At 36.3% G+C, this 19,867-nt stretch overlaps 1 protein-coding gene across 1 annotated transcript; it reads left to right on the top strand.

The window, feature by feature from the left end:
* The first annotated feature begins 8,922 nt into the window (after positions 1-8,922).
* Positions 8,923-18,085, top strand: LOC138317063 (uncharacterized). Its single transcript, XM_069258684.1, has 5 exons — positions 8,923-9,036; positions 15,869-15,983; positions 16,096-16,322; positions 17,020-17,162; positions 17,945-18,085. Exons 1-5 carry the CDS (start codon positions 8,976-8,978, stop codon positions 17,960-17,962), a joined length of 564 nt encoding a protein of 187 aa, XP_069114785.1. The 5' UTR covers positions 8,923-8,975; the 3' UTR covers positions 17,963-18,085.
* The last annotated feature ends 1,782 nt before the right edge of the window (positions 18,086-19,867 follow it).

Genomic DNA, 19,867 nt, shown 5'->3' with positions numbered 1-19,867 from the left:
CTTTTTACAGGTCATCCTTGATCCCGTGTGAGATATCCATCATTTTGTATTGATATAAGAAAAGGTAAGGTGTAATTTAGTTATGCCAGCAACGTTAATCTTGGTGCACAGTTCTTGTTAACAACACTGGTGCAGAGTGTTTGTTAATGAGTAAAGACTGTCAGGGAGAATATGCATCATGAATATTACTAAATATGTTGAAGGTTTTGAAGAATGTTCTAAAACTGTCTATTCAATCCTAGTACTACAATTCTTGTTAAGACGTATCGTAATTTATGTATTATTTAAAGAGCAGTGTGATTTTTATGTGTTGTATCTCACAAAACATCTCCAAATCAATCATTAGATGGCATGTACCATCACAAGACGTCGATGAGACCGCCGCTGTGATGTAATACACTTGGGTTTGTTAATGTTGTAACACCTTGTTAATTAAATCAATCTGCCAGGGGAGCATCAAGATGTGTTTTGTGATGAGTGTCAGATATGCAACGCTAGGACTACTTATGGCGACACACCTCCTATACATCGAACAGGCTAGAGTTGACCGCATAAACAAAACAAAAATATTTTCGCAATGCTGACAATATATGCTAATGTTGCGCTTACGCGTGAATACATTAAATACGTCATGGTGGGAATTAATATCACAATGAAAAACTAGACAAGATAACTGGTATCATCTCTGTCTCACATACTGTGTATCTCATAATGATAAATACCGGTAGAAATGGGGTTACTATCGTCCAGATATACCATATAATATAATGCCAGAATCGCCTCGATTTAATCCCTCTAAATGGGGCACATATGTGTAAGCGCGGTATTTGAAGTGAGATGTTAATATCTATCTCCATCTCCGAATGACAGAACATGAATCGTAGGCCCTCATTGCAACGATAATAACAGAGTGTATCATTCTAAAAGGGTCACAACAATATCATTGTTTATCCCCTGGCCAAACGGACACCTCCAAATTATATAGGTTAACACATTTCTAGGTTTTTATGACAGTTCTGTATCCGTGTATCCGTATTTACATCTGTTCTCATTTATATCAAGGTTACGTTCGATTCTGTCTTTGTTTGATTTAGCCATATGCATCAGAACCAAAAACAGCAGCGAAATACTGTTAGGTTATCTCCCTTTTCTGATGAGGTGATTTCCTTTTCAACCTTTAAATATTGTCCTTAAAACAGACGAAACAAAAATAATTCATTAGCGATTGGCCAATTTATGCGTTATGAAGCGCACCATAAACTAATCCATCGATAGCTTGATGTTCCTCTTATCAATATTCATAACGAAACCGAATGAACAACTTCAAAAGTGCAGCAAATTAGTGTATCGATGATGTATAAGGTTTAAAACATTAGAATTAAAACAAAGATGGATAATGCAGATACTAAAACAAAGTGTTTCATTTCAGATCCATGACACTTTGTTTGATTTACCCGAACAGCATCGAAGTCACCAGTATTTTTTGGCTGATGATTGTCTTAACTTTCTGTAATTTTTATAGATTACATGTCTAATTTTCACTTTCTAGTAATTTTATAGATTACAGGTCTAATTTTTTTAGCTCGCCTATTCCGAAGAATAGGGAGCTAATGTTTGCCACCCCGGCGTCGGCGTCGGCGTCAGCGTCCAGCGTCGGCGTCCGATTTCACGTTAAAGTTTTTTGAGCAAGTTTCTGTTTCGTCAATTGTTTAAGCTTATTAGTCATCATAAATGTTTATGATTTTATTTTCCTAAAGTGTGTATGGATGCTGAACGGATAATACAACCAATTTTGGGACCCTTCTAGGGGGTTTTTGAGTCTGTTATTTTGTCATATTTCCATGTTAAAGTGTTTTGAGCAAGTTCTATTTTTGTCTATTGTTTAAGCTTTAAGTCTTCATAAATGTTTAGATTTTTATTTCCCCTAATGTGTATGGATTGCTGAACATGATAATCAACCAATTTTGGGCCCTTTTAGGGGGTTTTTGAGTGCTTGTTTATTGTCATATTTTCCATGTTAAAGTTTTTGAGCAAGTTGTCTATTTTTTCAATTGTTTAAGCATAAGTCATCATAAAATGGTTATGATTTTTATTTTCCTAATGTGTTATGGATGCGGAATCGTGATAAGACAACCAAATTTGGGGCCTTTAGGTTTTTTTTGAGTCTGTAATTTTATAGATTACATGTCTAATTTTACCCTTTCTGTAATTTTAAATAGATACACTTCTCATTTAACTTTCTGTAATTTTATAATTTCAGGTCCTAATTTTACTTTCTTAATTTTATAGATTACATGTCAATTTTTACTTTCTGGTAATTTTGGTAATTTCAGGTCTAATTTTAGCTTTCTGTAATTATAATTACAGGTCTAATTTTACTTTCTGTAAATTTTATAGATTACATGTGCGTATAATTGTTTACTTTCTGTAATTTTTGTAATTTCATGGTCTAATTTTACTTTCTGTAATTTTATAGATTACAGGTCTAAACTTTAATAACCCATATTTGGGACAAACGTCCACTGTTTAAGCAAAAGACAGTCACTCTTGGTTTTTAATTTTCTATACGGTTTTTCGAAAATCCCCTCCAATGTAAATGTATTTTAAGTGATTAATGAATTTCTAGTTCTTTACATACATATAATGAATTATTAGTATTTTGCTAACAAATAGAAGTTGAGGCAACACATCTATCAAAATGCCCGAACTTTTAGAATTTGGTATCTAGTTTTTTAAGACGACGCAGACTGCATCATTAATCTACGAAAAAAAAACAATTTATTTTGTGTAGTATTTTTACAGATGAATGGGAATTCACACATTGCGCATGTGCCAAATTGGCAAGTACATTGTATAGCACTGTCTGTTTACAATTACTATTTCACTGCAGAAGCGGATTAAGATATGAGGAGTACGGAAATCCCGCCCACCTTACATGACCTGGGGTCAGGCAAAGCTATCACGCCCTTCTCTTTCATACTTTTCTGATTTAAGAACTCTTTCAATAAAGATACATTGCACGTGCTTTTACAAGGTGATAACGGACAGAACCAAATGATAAGGCGAATCCGGCATTTTATCGGACATTGTGTGTTGACCGCCGTTACTGACATACACCATCTTGAATGTATTTTATCCAGTAAAACATGTACTTCTCTGTTTCGTGAACATGTGTATCAAATAAATATGGAAATTCTGAAATTTTGATGGCTTTATAAGATTCAATGCTAAATGAATTTTATATCAGATATTTCTATTCGGTTTTAGTCAACAAGAGTTGTTTTTCGAGTCGGAATTCCGTTTACTTCCGGGTTTCCCAAACTATGTGTTAGGCGGGCGATATCGTAGTTTTTTGTATACATTTTCAATCACAATTTGATATAAACTAGGCTAAATTAATCAATATATATCCATAATTCATAAGTATTGGTACATGGGTAATGGGAGATATCTTATTTAAAAACAAAAACATGTCGTCCCAAAATTACCAAAATGGACAGGACAACTGTTGGATTATTTCGATTACAGTACACATGGAATCTACATGTAGCATTAGTTTGATATTGAAACCTCATCTTACCTACTGAAATTCCACCCGCTGAAATGTAAGGTTCTAACCATAAAAGGAAAAAGCCATGAAAGTCGGAAGTACAACATGACAGATGCAGGAGGTAATAAAATTTATCTTGAGAACATATCATCGGAAAAAGACATAGGAGTGTATGTGGACAAGGATCTAAATTTCTCTATACACATTCAACAAGCAGTCAATAAAGCCAATAGTATTCTTGGACTTATAAGAAGATCTTTTGTATACATAGATGAAATATCATTTAAACAACTTTTCAACGCATTAGTAAGACCACAATTTAGAATACGCTGCAAGCGTCTGGAATCCATACAGGACAAAGGACATCGAATCTATAGAAAAAGTACAGCGGAGGGCAACCAAACTAATTCCAGGGCTTAGAGATCTACCCTACAGCGAGAGATTAAAGCGTCTGGGTTTACCTTCACTATCCTACCGGAGACTGAGGGGAGACATCATAAATGTATACAAGATAATGAACAATTTCCATGACGAAAGGGTTACCATTGGAATATTTGAGCATGATACCGCATCCCGGACGAGAGGTCATTCGCAAAAATTAAAGAAAAAACATTGCAAGTTAGATATACGGAAATATTCCTTTGGATTTAGAACTATCGATATATGGAAGAGTTTGCCAGAAAATGTCATAAACTCAACAACAATAAGAGACTTCGAGATAAGTCTAGACAAGCACTGGGCTAATTTGGAACTTAAATACAACCACTTGTGGAGCTATAAAATGGAACACGGACGTGCCAATTAACTAACTTCATTTAATAATTGATATCACTTAATTACTCATTGTACATCATTGATATTATTTCATTGTATTTCATTGTATGAGATATGGACATAGAGGCATGTTACTTGCCTGCGTCCATAAAATATCTTATTAAATCTTATTAAATCTTAGGCCATCAATATATATTTTCTGATGTTAGTATTATTGTTTTCAAGAAACTTTTCATTTCTGTTTCGGAAAGGTAGTGGGCCTTTAAAGTAGGCTAAACAAATTTGACAAGAATCATCCATTGGGAAATGAGAAGAAATTTTGTATTGGTTGCGTAGTCCGATCCCCTGTTGTAGGAGGATTTATTTGATCCCATGAGGAAGGAGGAGGCGAGGCCGAATAGGGGAAATTAAGATATATAGTTCTCAATTGATTTTAACCAAATGTTTAAAATTAGGAACCGATTTTATATAAGGAGTAGCAGGAAGGGCATGACCCAATAGGGGAAGTACATATATAAAGACAATCTATTGTCTATACAAACATTTTTATATTAAACAAGATCATCCTCTCAAGGCCCTGACCAATTGACTTGCGTTTCATTAACTAACGTTGATGAGTTAACTGTCAGGCGCGGATCCAAGGGGGGGCGGACCCGGCGTACGCCCCCCCTAAAATAGGAGAGAGAAAAAAAAAGAAAAAAAGAAAAAGAAGGGAAAAAGAAAGAGGGGAAGGAAGGAAAAGAAGGAAGAAAGAAAAAAAGAGGGAGAAAGGAAAAGGGAAAAAATAAGGAATTAGTTAAAGAGTGAAAATTAGACAGAAAGCTCCATTTCCTACCTTTACCGTTTGATGTTATCATTTTAAAATCTAAATGTATTCGACTTTGTGGTACATACATGCATGAACATACTTGTATCCAGGCGCAATGGAATAATTATATATTTTTTTCGTGTAAGTTAGGTTTTATCTCCATCGCTTAAAAGGTACAATGTCCCTTCAAGTATTTACTTTTTCAAAAAAAAACCGATAAAATCCCAATATATTAGATAATTCATTGTCATTAATATTCAATATTGACAGGTTATATCTCGATATCATTAGCAATAAAAGAAAAGGGGAAGGGGATGGGTGGAAGGAATTGTAGCTGGCCATGAGTCTTCGCTGGTTGACTATATGTCATGCCCTTCGTTTTCCAGCTTGTGAATGATATAATACACATTTTTGAATCAGCATTAAAGTCCTGTATTAAATCCGACTATCAATTCACAAATCTGTGCGTACTTTCAAAACGCCAGTTACAAGATCACTACTGACGTCGAATGCTTCTAGAAGCCTTTTATTTGTCCTAAGAAAATGTGTGTAAAGAAAAAAGTGGAAAATCAAACCAAAAGGAGAACCAAATGCGACAGAAAATGAGAGCTTCTAGGGTTTGGGTGCACCCCATGGCCAGATGCCTTCCTTTTTTGTTTCAACAAAAACATATCTTAACGATAATGTTATAAGATAGGACAAACGATGTTAAAAAATCAATGCAAATGGCAAAAGGCTCCCTATTAGAAAACAGGATGATAGCAATGATTCCTGGCACCGTATGGCCATAGACAAGACCACTAGCCTTATTTTCTTTCATTGTCCAACACACGAATTATGAAGATTGTGTAAGTTAGGGAAGATGAATGATCTAATCTGACAGATAATGTATAAAAGTAAAAGCTTATATCGTTAAAAAAGTTCACATACACTTTCATTAGTCCTATAAAAACCTTCAATAGGCGACCCCTAGCTGCAATATTGTAGCTCAAAAGACTTTTAGACTGAAAATGGTGTCTTCTTTAGAGCTACAATTGTTCCCTATTACTGCTAATGGAGCAAAGTGATGATTATGCAAACCCTTATAAAACGTTTGTTTTACATTTTATCGTACTTGTTTGATATAGCTTACCGACTAGGCAATAAAACCGAACCACATAAAATATCAAATTTTCATCGGGGCATTTTTTTTTAAAGTTATACATATGAAGGTCTTTCAGAAGGGAATTTATACGGCAAGTTCACAAAATGTGATTTTGACGTCTTGTGAGCGGTACGGTAGATAGTAAGCATGGTATTTATGTTTGTTTTGGACAAAAATAATATGTAAATGCATTTATATGCATAAAATAATCGGAAACCTTCAAAAAAGTATGAAAAACTGTGCCCGAGTGATTTTCGGAGGCAGTGCTCCACTACGATACCTAGGGACCAATTCGTACCCGGCCTAAAGGCATAGTAGGCCGGGTACGTATATTCGTTCTAGGCGGCGCCCAGACTACCATCCCTTTCTTGCTTCGTGCCTTTATGAATAGATATTCAGATTTTAGGCAGTGCAATTCTGTAACTTTATATTCAAAATATGACATTAGACGTCAAAAATAATAAACGAACATTTTTACATGGCTTCAATTATTTTTTGGAAAAAGTGTATATTTATTCGAGGGCTTCTGGGGGCCTAGGCGGCCCCCAGACCCCCGCCCTTCTTCGCTTTATGTCCATATAAATATTAAGATTTTGATATTGCAATTCTGTAAGTAAAACAAATTAAATCAAAACTTCAAATAAAAAAATATGTCACTTGACACGAAAACCATAAATAAACATCCTTAAATGGCTTCAATTATTTTCTGGAAATTGTGTTCATGAAATCCTCAGAATGCAGGATTTTGCACCATTTATTCGAGAGCTTCTGGGGGCCTAGGCGGCCCCCAGACCCCTCGCCTGATTTGCTTTGTCTCACGCCCCCTCTAACCTCAAAACCTGAATCCGCCCCTGACTGTGTCACGATTTATGCATGTACATTGTACCACGGATACACACAGGATATTTCGTTGGACTCTAGTGCTTGGGAAGAAATAATCACGTCTTTAAAATATAGTCTAGGAGAAAAAGAGTGTTAAAGGTTTTCAGGATCCTCAAGTAAAATATAGCGAGGAAAGTTACGTAGCGGTGTTAATAATAGCGGGGATAGTGAGTCACCGTATAATCAAAAGTTTTGACCGGCGCGTAGCTACCATAGACTACCGTACGCGTGCATCCACATTATTTCCCTGCTCACTTTATAATTAACACTGATTACGTTTAATCACTAAACTTATACTGTACAATAATATTCAGATATCGTATATAAACATATTTAACACATCCTCTAAAAGATGTACGTCAATCACCAACACGTCTCCCATGAAAATTCCCATCAGATTCATAGCTTGAGTTCATTAAATTATTCAAACACAGCGTTACTATGATATTACATTTTGTATATGGTTGGGAATGTAACTATATTTAAATGCTAGTTATCATCCATATTATATATGCTCTGATTTTCCACTATTTTCATTGGCTAATACATGGTCATCTGGAGGTAGATACGGCATATCGACTCTGTGTTGCCTGTTTTAAAAACTTCGTGTTAATATTACACAATTATGAACTATTGTGAATTTCACTGTCCAATTGTTGAGTTCAACAAGGTGTGGTCCTATGGCCATCTCTTTTCTTGTAAGTAATATGCACATGTAAAAAAGATATCCCATATCTAATGTAAATTAGGGACCTTTGATTCGGTTAATATGGTGTTATACTGACCTGGTAGTATTAACCTCAACAAAGTATAAGTCCATACTAGTAATTGATATACCGGGTATGCGCCCATTTTTGAAAATCACTATTACAACATTTTAAAAATTGTGCAACGTTTTCTCATTGATAAATACATATCATGCATCAGAGTTCAATTAAATTTATCAGGAAATGGAGGTGTTTCCATCGAGAATAATCCAATCGTTTTCACTTGGAAATATCCAATTTCATACTAAGTTAATTTTCAAATAAAACGTAATTTCGATCTCTGAATACCTGAAAATCGCTACAGCAGATAGGATTCATGCAAGGAGGGCGTGTCCTTATTCGACACGAAGAAAAAACCATAATTATGTCATCGCATATCCACATTGTTTTAGCCCTGGCTACGCCCCTGTGGTAGTGGACTTTAAAGCAATCTATGAATAAATGAAGAAAGCACGCATAAACGAGTGCGCCAAATGACAACTAGTTTTTAACTATATAAAACAAAATTAGTTATTCTTTGAAATTGTGTTGATATTGAGATATTTTTGGCGATTCTTTGTTAAATTTCAATTAATTTTATTGACACTTTAGAGAAACTTTTAACAAATTATCTGATCAAGCTAATGATACATTGCATGCCTATTCTGAACACTAAAATTTATGCCATTTAGAATTATTATTTTAGGGCTCAGCAGCAGAAATAAGTCATTCTTTGAAAAATTGAATCCTTAAACAACAGTTACATGTACACGTACATGTACACCCAGTACCCGAGCAGTTTAATTGCATTGACTGCTGGCGAACAGGTGATACGTTTCTATATATCAAGAGAAATCGGCTAATCGACTGTGAAACGTCATATTTCGTGCATTAATCTTAAATGGCCGACCTGCAAATATTTGATTTAATATATTCATTTCCAAATTCTCGTTTAGTCTAGTTGATCCACTGGGTAAAAATGCGCAATACCCTCTAAGTAAAAACGAGTAATCTCCCCTTTATAGTGAACACCACTCACGGACACCGGCTCGCACCATTTACTCAGCAGACATGGACACGTACACCCAGGTAGAACAATTCCTCAAACATCCGTTTGATCCACAACACGGTGGTATGTATGACATCAGTCATGGTTATAGATTAATGAAGATTAAGGGTTTTCTGTCACCACCGATGGTAGCCCTATATCGATTTAAAAGTCCTTGGTTTAAGCAATAAATCCAACGACAATGTTAGTGTAGAACACAGGGATTCGACGAGTTCTATGACGGAGTATTACAAATATCAAGTGTAAAAATGATGCAGGATCTGACCATAGGTCACATATTGTAGAAGCTCTTATAGATAAGTCGGATTGTGTGGATTTTTCATGTGATCGCGTGTGTAACAAAGGTAGAAACACCGAGGACTGATGGTTATGATCTTTGGCGATCAAAATTGTGAAAAATGAGAAACATAACAACGTAAAGTTTTTAACGGCGAGCGGTAAAAATATTCTACAGGTCGATCTATTGAGCATCGAGTGTTATGCTTGAAGGCAAGATGGCTGCGCCCTATGATGTCTCGTTCGGACGAGCTCATTTTCAGAAGGTCTAGCTAAGGTATTTCTACACGATATTTTATGAAATCGCTGCGCTACATGATGGATACACGTTTCTGTGATGATTTAATATCCCAGTTGGACCACATAATTATGCGCGTTAGTAGATATTAGTGAAGCAAATATTGAAGCTATATCTATTGTATGTCTAAAATTTGAACTATGACCTTTATTCTCGCATGTACTGACACAAGGTTTTTGCGCACGTGTCACGACAGAGAATTCGTCACGCTCTATTGACGCGCACCTTACCTAACCACTTGGTGATTATTTTGTGTGGATAAACAGTGAGTTATTGTATCTGACTAACTATGACAAAGAGTAAAAGTAAGAAGCGAAAGAAGAAAGATACAGACGACGGTGATTCTACTGGGAGTAGTAATAACTCGACAAGTACAGTAAGCAGTATATGGAAGCCCGCCTAAACCAACGAACACCCCGGTAACGTCAACACCTAACCCAGCAAGGGCAGCATGTGGGAAAGACATTGAAACAAAAAGTGCGGATGTCATTCTAAGCGAGAATCAACACGCAGAAACAAGTCGAAAACTTGACTTCATACTTGAAAAAATTCAAAAGTTAGATAAGTTGGATGCAATAGAACAACATCTTTCTCTTTTGACAACTAGAGTTACTGAAGTGGAAAAGAGAGTAAGAGACACTGAGCAAAGGTGCAATGAGTTTGAAGCAACATGTAATTTCGTGTCAGGCAAGCTGGAGGAGATAAGCACCAATGGAGGCGATAATACTGAACTCTTAGAAACGATTAGAGATCACGAGACAACCATTTATAACCTTGGTAAGGACGTGGACGCATTCAAAAGGGAACGGGATGAAATGAAGCAAACCATTTTAGATCTTCAATGTAGGTCCATGAAATACAACCTAGTATTTACAGGGTTAGCTGGTGAATCTCGTAATGAAAATACTATGTCTCTCCTCAGAGACTTTATCTACGTTGAACTTGGAATACAGGAAAGAATCGAGTTCGCTAACGTACATAGATTTGGCAGAAGTGCAAATGGGAAACCGCGACCAATAGTGGCCAAGTTCATATACCAACAGGACCTACAGTATGTGAAAAGCCAGTCATTTCGGCTCAAAGGCACGAGTTTTGGTATCCATGAACAGTATCCTGGTGAAATTGAGGAAAGGAGGAAAAAATTGTACCCGGTACTCAAACATAATAAGCAGGCCGGCAACGACGCAAAGCTAGTCCGGGATAGACTATACATCAATGGTAGACAGTACATTGAACATCATCCGCCCGAAAATGGCCACGAAGGACTCAGCACCAATTACTCACAACTTAACAAGACATACACAACAACAAACAGATCTGGAAACGACAGGCCCACTACTTCCACCGGAAATGGAAGTAACCAACCCCCTCCCTCCACCAATCGGCATGTGGCATCGGACAGACAGAATGGCCATGTTTCGCCTAGGAAAGTATTGCATAGTCACCAGAATCATAACCATGAGCAAAACATTGACAGAGGAAACCAAAGGCCATGGCACCAACGGCGTCACACACACGGACAACAAGACAACAGATAGGATCCAGAGGAGAGTGATGAGTTATCAATCCTTTCATGGAACATTGGTAAAGGACTCAGTTACAAATTGAAAGATAATGATTTTCTTAAAATTGTGTATAAGCATGATATTATTTGTTTATCTGAATGCTGGATTTCCAGCAATGATGTCATCTCATTACCTGGTTATTTTTCTCATATTTTTCCAAGAACCACGGGTAAAGGAGGCGGTGTGGTTATTTTCTATAAAATCAAATATTGTCCAAACATACAGATTGTCGAAAAATTGAATGATTGTATTTTTTGGTTAAAATTCAAAGCCTTACCTGAGCCATTTTACCTATGTTTTTGCTACTTCCCTCCAGAAAACAGTGTTTTTTTATCAGAATCGGGAAATAGATCTATTCCATCAACTTGAAGAGTCTATAGCGAGTTACAAAACAAATGGTAACGTTTTTGTTATGGGTGATCTTAACGCCCGAACGGGTTTGCGAACAGATTATATTGTTAATGACGGATTAGGTAGGTTAGAAAATACAAACAATTTGAACTACGATAATGATAATGATATAGAAGAGCGTAACAATATGGACAAAACTATAAACTCATTTGGTAGAAAACTGATCGCCTTATGTAAGTCTGCGGGCATGCGCATTGTAAATGGCCGCCATCAGGATGATAAACAAGGAAATTTTACATTTTTTACCACTAATGGAGCAAGTCTAATTGATTACCTACTAGTAGATTGTGGATGTATGTCGTCCATACGATCGTTTACCTCAGGTGAATTTAATACTTTGTCAGATCATTCTCCAATCTCTTTTAAGATTGATTGCAGTCTTTCAGTTGGTAAAGATACTGTTGCAAAAGATAATGTTAAACCCTATTCTGGGAAAGTTTTCAGAAATATCAAATGGAACATTGAAAATAATCACGTTATAGCAGATGGTTTGTTAGATATAGTAGCAAATTTACATGAAGTTTGTAATATGTCTTTTAACTCTAAAGAGGATGTTGATAACTGTATTGACATCTTTTCTGGTATGATTAGTGAAGTCGTCTTGCCAAATTGTGACGTAAAATCTGTAAAAGTTTTGCCAAATGATGGGCAAAGGAAATACAGAAATGATAAAGAAGACAAACCCTGGTTTTCAGATCAATGTAAAAAGAACTACATCGAATACAAAAACGCTTTAAAAGATTATAATAAATGTAAATCGATTGAAAATCACTCAACACTTATCGATAAGAAAAAACGATATAAGAAATTAGAATGTAGACTTAAAAGGAAATACAAACTTCAAGAAGGTAACATGATGGAAACTTTAAGAAAATCTAACCCGAAACATTTTTATAAGTATTTTTCAAAAGGGCCTAGTCAAATACCTCGGTCAAATATCAATATGGAAGATTTTGTGGAACATTTTAAAATGTTAGGAGGGGGTAACGATGGCATTGTTAACCAAGGTCGCTTAGGCGATGACGTAGAATCCACTGTCTTCGACGAATTGGATAAACCGATTACAGAAGACGAAGTCCACATCGCTATTCGAAATATCAATCGGAATAAAAGCTGTGGGGAAGATGGTATTTTAAATGAACTTTTCTTAGACTTTGAGGACATTCTCATTCCTCATATAACAAACCTATTCACAAAAATATATGACTCTGGATTTTTCCCAGAGATGTGGTCACGTGGTAATATAATACCTATTTACAAAAATGGCGATGTCAATAAAACATGTAACTATAGAGGTATCACGTTGGTTAGCTGTATGGGTAAACTATTTACATCTATTTTAAATAGACGACTTTTAAATTGGGATAAAGAAAATAATGTCATTACTGACGCACAGTTCGGTTTTAAAGAAGGTTGTTCAACAGTGGATGCAATCTTTGTTCTCCAATCATTAATTAATAGAGCTTTAAAAAATAAAAATCGTCTGTATTGCTGTTTTGTAGATTATAAAAAAGCTTTCGATTTGATTGATAGAAGTCACCTTTGGAGCAAATTAATTAAACAGGGAATACAAGGAAAACTACTAAAAATTATAAAATCGCTGTATGATAATGTCAAATCATGTGTTAGATACGAAGGTCATGTTTCAGATTATTTCCCTAATAGAATCGGACTCTTTCAAGGCGAAATATTGTCACCGATTTTGTACAGTCTTTTTGTAAATGATTGTGAAATTAACTTCATAAATGAAAATTGTCCATCAATTGAATTACGCATGATTACTATATTTTTACTAATGTACGCGGATGATTCTGTTTTGTTAGCCGAATCGCCAAGTGCCCTGCAATCATTGTTAGATGCATTGCAGAAGTACAATGATAAATGGAAGCTTACACTTAATATTCAAAAAACGAAAATTATGATTTTTAGAAATGGTGGTCATGTTAGAGAAAATGAGAAATGGTTTTACAACAATAACGAAATCGAAATTGTAAATGAATTTAATTACCTTGGAATGCTGTTTAATTTCAATGGTAAATTTAATAAAACACAAAAGCATGTAGCCGAAAAGGGAAGGAAGGCTTATTTCAGAATTATGAATAAAATGAAAAATAATTATTTCAATGCAGAGACATTATGCTCAGTTTTTGATACATACGTGGCCAGTGTTTTAGGCTATGCTAGTGAAATATGGGGATTTCACAAGGCACAAGATGTCGAGAGGGTACACTCGAACTTTTGCAAAAATATTTTAGGTGTAGGTAAAAAGACTTGTCACGATATGGTGTATTGTGAACTAGGAAGATTATCATTACAAAATAAAAGAAAATTAAAAATTTTGAAATATTGGGTTAAAGTCAAAAACACCGAAAACTGCATTCTGAAAGCCTGTTACGAAAATAGACAGTCTAGCAACGACAATTGGATTGTAAATATAAAATCAGAATTAGATAGGTTAGGCTTAGGATACCTTTATAATAGTTATTTAGATGGGAAAACAATATACAAGATGATTGAAAACAAATTTTATCTTATATATTTTCAAGACCTGACAAGTGATATCAGTAATTCCTCTAGGGGCTTTTTATATCAGCATTTAGTAGATAATTTTGATCTACAGTATTATCTTAAGAAACCTATTGAACAACGATATAAGAAGTGTATTTCTAGAATAAGAATGTCATCACATAATCTAAAAAATTGAAAGCGGAAGATATATCAACACTCCGAGAGAAAATAGAACATGTACTTTTTGTAACAAAAACGAAGTGGAAGACGAGTTTCATTTTATATTAAGATGTCCATTTTATTCAGATATTCGGAAAAAATATATTAAACCATACTACTTGCGTAAATCTAGTGTTTTTAAACTTGTTCAATTATTATCCGTGAATAATGTCAAAGAACTTCATAATCTTGGCAAATATTTACACTTAGCATTTAAGCGCCGGGAAAATGTTTAGATTAAATACTATCTTAAAGTTTGTAACTTTAATTTGCGATTGCTGTTATAATTGTTTAAGTGAACAGTCCTTTTCACTCTCCTACCAATTAAATGATTTTCGTAGAAGACAATTCATTCAGACATGTACATTGTTAATTATTAATTAAGAATTAGAAACTAGAAAGAATAAGCCATGATGCTGTATATGGATGAGTGAGAGAGTGTGAGACTGTATATGTATGAGAAGGCGTGTAAGGGTGCGCGTGTGTGCGTGCGTGCGTGTGTGCGTGTGTGTGAGGGTGCGTGTGTGCGTGCGTACGTCCGTACGTGTTAAAATGGGTGTGTGTATGTGTGTGTGAATGTGCAATGTAGTATTATTGTATGAGCGTTTACATGTTACACTATTACATAATATGATAACTGAATTGTGTTTTTTATACCAGTAATAAGTTGTAAAGCTTAAACTAATAAAAGAAATTGAAATTGAAAAAAAAATTGAAGTAGCGAGTGCCTGTGATAGTGTCGCGCTGCACAGGTAGTTTTATAAACTCGGTCTACAACCGCCCCGCGGCGACACTAGTCATTTACAGAGGCGGGATGTTACCACAGGCGCTTGCAGATCTATAAAGTTGCTATAAAAGTATAACCATATAGGGCTACCATCGTCGTAAACCCACGCAGCGTAGTGAGATAACCCGTGGGACTCCGACGATGTACGGCTACTGCATGGTAAACTCTATAACACACCAGTAGACCTGTATAGTTATACTTTTTACAGCAACTTTATATACATGTATGATCTGCAAGCGCCTGTGAATGTTACAGAACACAATATAAATTTGTTCCGAAAAGAGAACATACACGTGTAAATATTTCTCTCGTTTAGCATGCGCAGTCAGTCTCTTTTACATATGAATATGATTAATTTTACCTTTTTCAAGACATTGAATGTTTTATAGCCACGATCACAGGGACACGACACTAGTTTCCGACACACGGTCTATAAGTACAAAGGTTTTGGACTGAAAATCATGTCAAGTCTCTATTATGCCTAGATACTCTGGCCCTACACCAGACCTACGCCAGGTCTACATCTATCTGTGATAATGTCTAAGTCTGGTGTCAGGGCCAGATAATCTCGGGCTAAGTCCCTATGTACTAAAAGAGGAATAGGATATATTGAAATACTGCTTTAATTCCCCTTTCACATATATTGTAATTTAAAAAGATTTACCGGCTACACGGTATGCATTGTAGATAGTCTGATCTATCAGAGTTACTTCCCTTCGTTCACTCCGTCAGTACTTGAATACTCTTAACTCAAAGTTACACCAAAGTCCCACAAATTGATACCGTTTAATCTACTAACAATACATAGTTGTGATACGTTCCCTACCACAGTGTCAACAGTCTCCAAATGGACACCCAAGGACTCGACAAGAAGTCGTACTGATGGTAACCCACAGATGGACAACGTTGACAAGGAGATTGTTTTGGGTGAAGACTCCTCAACTACGTGAGTAAACTGTACTATACCGCTCAAATCGACTAGTGTTGATATTCATTTTGATATTTAATACATATGATAGTGTTTCCTAAGAATATCTTGTTAATATTAACTATTCCAGTGCTTATAAGAACACAATCGGCCACTTGGTGCCGTCGGAGAGTGGCCCCGAAGGTCTCAGTAAGGCAACTATTGGCCAGATATTGGACGGCCGTGGCAAGGACATTCTGGTCAAAAGGGCGGAAGCACGAGACATCATGTTGCCTGGTGATGGACTTGGCATGGCTTTCTATCGTCACGGTGAAAGTGGAATCGAACCGTACATTGTGAGCGATATCATCACTACAGGTAAAAGTCTCACATCATCTGGTTCGTAGCATCAGCAACAATTGTTAATTGCATCAGTTAGATACATTGCCGGTCTGCATTTTATGGTAAATTTTATATTACATTTATAACCACCTGTTCCACTAGCTGTATTTTGAACCGAATATGTTGTCACTTTCGGACTTTTATCGTGAAAAGACACGTGCTAGAACAGAGGCAGAGGAGCCCTGGTGACTTCCACAGTGTTTGTATATTTTGGAAATATTGGATATTTTTTTAACGAAATGTTTGGTTATCTATCTTTGTGAATTTAGATTGACATTGGGATATGATCCGGCGTTTGGCATTTATTTCCAATTTTCAAAATGATTTTCTAATGAGCCTACTGTTGATCGACAATACACCATTTCAGTATGAAAATCTATCGTACTATTTTTATTTATTAATTTTCTATATGCACAATTTATATGTAAACTAACTCGAGTTACCTCCCATGGAACATAAATTGTTTGGATATTTTTGGAAATATTTATTTAACGAAATATTTGGTTATCTTTCTTCGTGAATTTAGATTGACATTGGGATTATGCAACGTCATAGAATTTCCCATAGTCTTAGATATGGAATTAAGTATGTGAAGATTGAAGAACGACTGTCGCCGAGGGTGAAAAATGCCATTAAACTAGCAATTATTAAGTAATATCGCCTTCTATTACAGACTCAAGCAATCCCTTCCAATTATCCGGAGTGAGATACAACGTAGACCAATACCGCAACCTCGAGCCTCTTCTTCATCTGAACATGTACGATCTTAGAATGCCACCAATGGGCAATCATTACCAGGTCAAAGGTTATCTGGGTGTAAGTAAAACTGATACTTGACAGACCAGAAGTGATCATAGTTTATTGTTATGACGGTATGATTTTTTTGTGTATTCCTTTTATTCGCCTACTTTGCAGTATAACTAAAACTTATAGTTTTTGCGCAGACTAAACTTTTAAACGGTTAAAGAATAACCTGGTAGTATAATTTGATCCCCCTCCAGCTGATATGAAGTACGTTACTGTTATGTCAATGCCAAGGTCAAAGGCAAACAAAACGTAGTTCAATTACTTTTGAATTTTAAACGATTAGAAAAAGCAGAGGTATTTGTACTTGCTGGAGTAAACAGTAAATGTTATCAAGTCATAGATGAGAGTTATATCTCATGTCTTTAAATGCATGGTATAAAAAGGCTTACGGTGATTCATATGGTTATGTTTGGCGTTTGGATTTCTTCACCATTTTAAAGGTACATACACTGCATCTAAACCGAGTCGGCTTTTAAAATGAGATTATAAAACTAGTAAGATAATTTTGTAGAGTTATTATATTCCCGCTAATTATAATCACCGTCTAAAATGTTTGATTAAAATAAATATGTTAATTTTCATAACGCAGGTCGTCTTACCACAAAATCCAGTCGTCATCCTGAGCGTTCTCGATATAAATATTTTCATGATGTTATTATTAAAACTCTAAAAGTTTGTTTCGGGAACGTAATGGGCCTTTAAAGTTAATGTAAACACAAAAACTAGATAAAATAAACAATCAGAACAATAGGTACCAGAACAATAAATCAGACAATATTCTTGTTTTCCAGGTCGCTGACCATGAGTGACAGCCAGCAGTCTCCGTCTGCTTCCCTGTACCGTCCTCCCATCCCGTCCCCGTCAGGATATCTCTGACTACCATTGAAATTATTGCCTTGAGTTGTTTATTAAATGAACACATGTTTACTGTTTCTTTTTGTCGTTGTCTGTATTGTAATTCTTTCGTCGCATATTTACTGACCTTAAGTTGATGTGTTTTCTCTCCGGATACTTTGACTTTTATCCACTTCCAAACCTGTGACACCCATTCTATAATTATGACGTCTTAATAATGTATTTATAAAAACATTACCATGTGATTTATCATCGTATGGAGTTGGACTCCTGACCTGCTGGCAAGGAGTTAGAAATATCACATTGAAAAGGCGACTAAATTTGGACATTATCTTTATGTAAGGAAAGCTCTGGATTCGTTCCTCTTGATTCTGTTTCCTGGGCGAGAAATTCTGTCATGATAGAATTGTACCTGCTATCCTCGATGGATTGTTCTACATACATGTTAATGTCCTTATGTAGTGTACCATTCTGTCTCCTGGTCGGAATACTATTACCTTTACTCTATAAAAATAGTAGGTTCTGCGTACCACTGTCAGTATAATATGTCCGAATGGAGTGGCCCAAACATACAAGGAAGTACAATAGGGAACACGTCCTATATGTAACTCCTTCCTTAAATAACCCTAACTGTTAATAGGACGGTAAAGCTAACAATCCCCGCTATGGGCGTGAAAAGGTTTGGAGTCACCTGCCCGATCACGTGGGTTTTCTCCGGGCACTTCGGTTTCCTCTCACACTAAGACACTTCGCGCGCTGGCATCCGGGCCATCGAGAGTGATTTACACAAAATGTGTAACATGTTTCTCATTCGATGTAAAAAAATAAAAAAAGTTTTATAATTTTAACCAAACCATGGTCAATCTTGTCGAAATATCGATAGCCTCTAGATATCATATTTGAAAGGACGGCCTCCAATGCGTGCAATGTGTTGTGGCGAATAATGTGAGACGACGAACAAGCACGCCCCATCGGTCACATTATTCTGATAACGAGCGAAACAGTCGTCCCACTTCCTTTATGCTGAACGATTTTAGTTTGTTTGTTTGATTAATTAACGTCCTAATAACAGCTTTGGTCATGTAAGGACGGCCTCCCATGTATGCGGTGTGTTGCGTGTATGTTGTATGAGGTGCATGTTTTGAGAGACTGCGGTATATTCATGTTTTGTCTTGTATAGTGGAACTGTTGCCCTTTTTATAGTGCTATATCACTGAAGTATGTCGCCGAAGACACAACCCACCCGGTCACATTATACTGACAACCGGCGAACCAGTCGTCCCACTCCATGTATGCTGAGCGCTAAGCAGGAGCAGAAACTACCACTTTTATAGACTTTGGTGTGTCTCGACCAGGGAACAGAATCCAGAGCCTTCCTCACAGCGGCGAACGCTCAACTCAAGGCCAAAAGTGAGGCGGTGCCAAGGGAGGCATTAGGAAAGATAAAGTCAGGTAGGAAGAAGAGAAAAGATAAGATCCTAAATTTAGTCGCCTTTTACGTTCATGCAATAGGGGCAGCAGGTACAGTTCTAACGCCTTACCTGATGCTTAGCGATAAGCAGGGGCGAACTACCACTCATATATTCTCTGGTGTGATTCGGCCAGGGGACAAAACCCAAAGCCTACCTAACAGGGGCGAGCGCTCCAATCAAGGCCAAAGTGAGGCAGTGCCAAAGGAGCCATAGGAAAGTTATGAAAAAAGATTGGATCCTAAATTTAGTCGCCTCTTACTGCATATTACATCGTTATCTGTCCTTGCAGGTAGCTATTGATTGTGACGTCATGCGTTTGCATATTTTCGGAATAGCGCCCTCGAAATGATGACGTCACAATGGATACCTACCCGCAACGTAATATGC

Source organism: Argopecten irradians, chromosome 2, assembly GCF_041381155.1.
Source record: "Argopecten irradians isolate NY chromosome 2, Ai_NY, whole genome shotgun sequence".
NCBI lineage: Eukaryota > Metazoa > Mollusca > Bivalvia > Pectinida > Pectinidae > Argopecten > Argopecten irradians.
The sequence above is the reverse complement of the archived record's forward strand: the minus strand, read 5'-3'. Positions and strand labels throughout refer to the sequence as shown.

Bases quoted from the DNA above. Each gene is read 5' to 3' on its own strand.
- LOC138317063 (XM_069258684.1), top strand. From the start codon at position 8,976: ATGGACACGTACACCCAGGTAGAACAATTCCTCAAACATCCGTTTGAT. The intron at 15,984-16,095 runs GTGAGTAAACTG...TAACTATTCCAG, and splicing joins GGTGAAGACTCCTCAACTAC to TGCTTATAAGAACACAATCG. The intron at 16,323-17,019 runs GTAAAAGTCTCA...CTTCTATTACAG, and splicing joins GAGCGATATCATCACTACAG to ACTCAAGCAATCCCTTCCAA.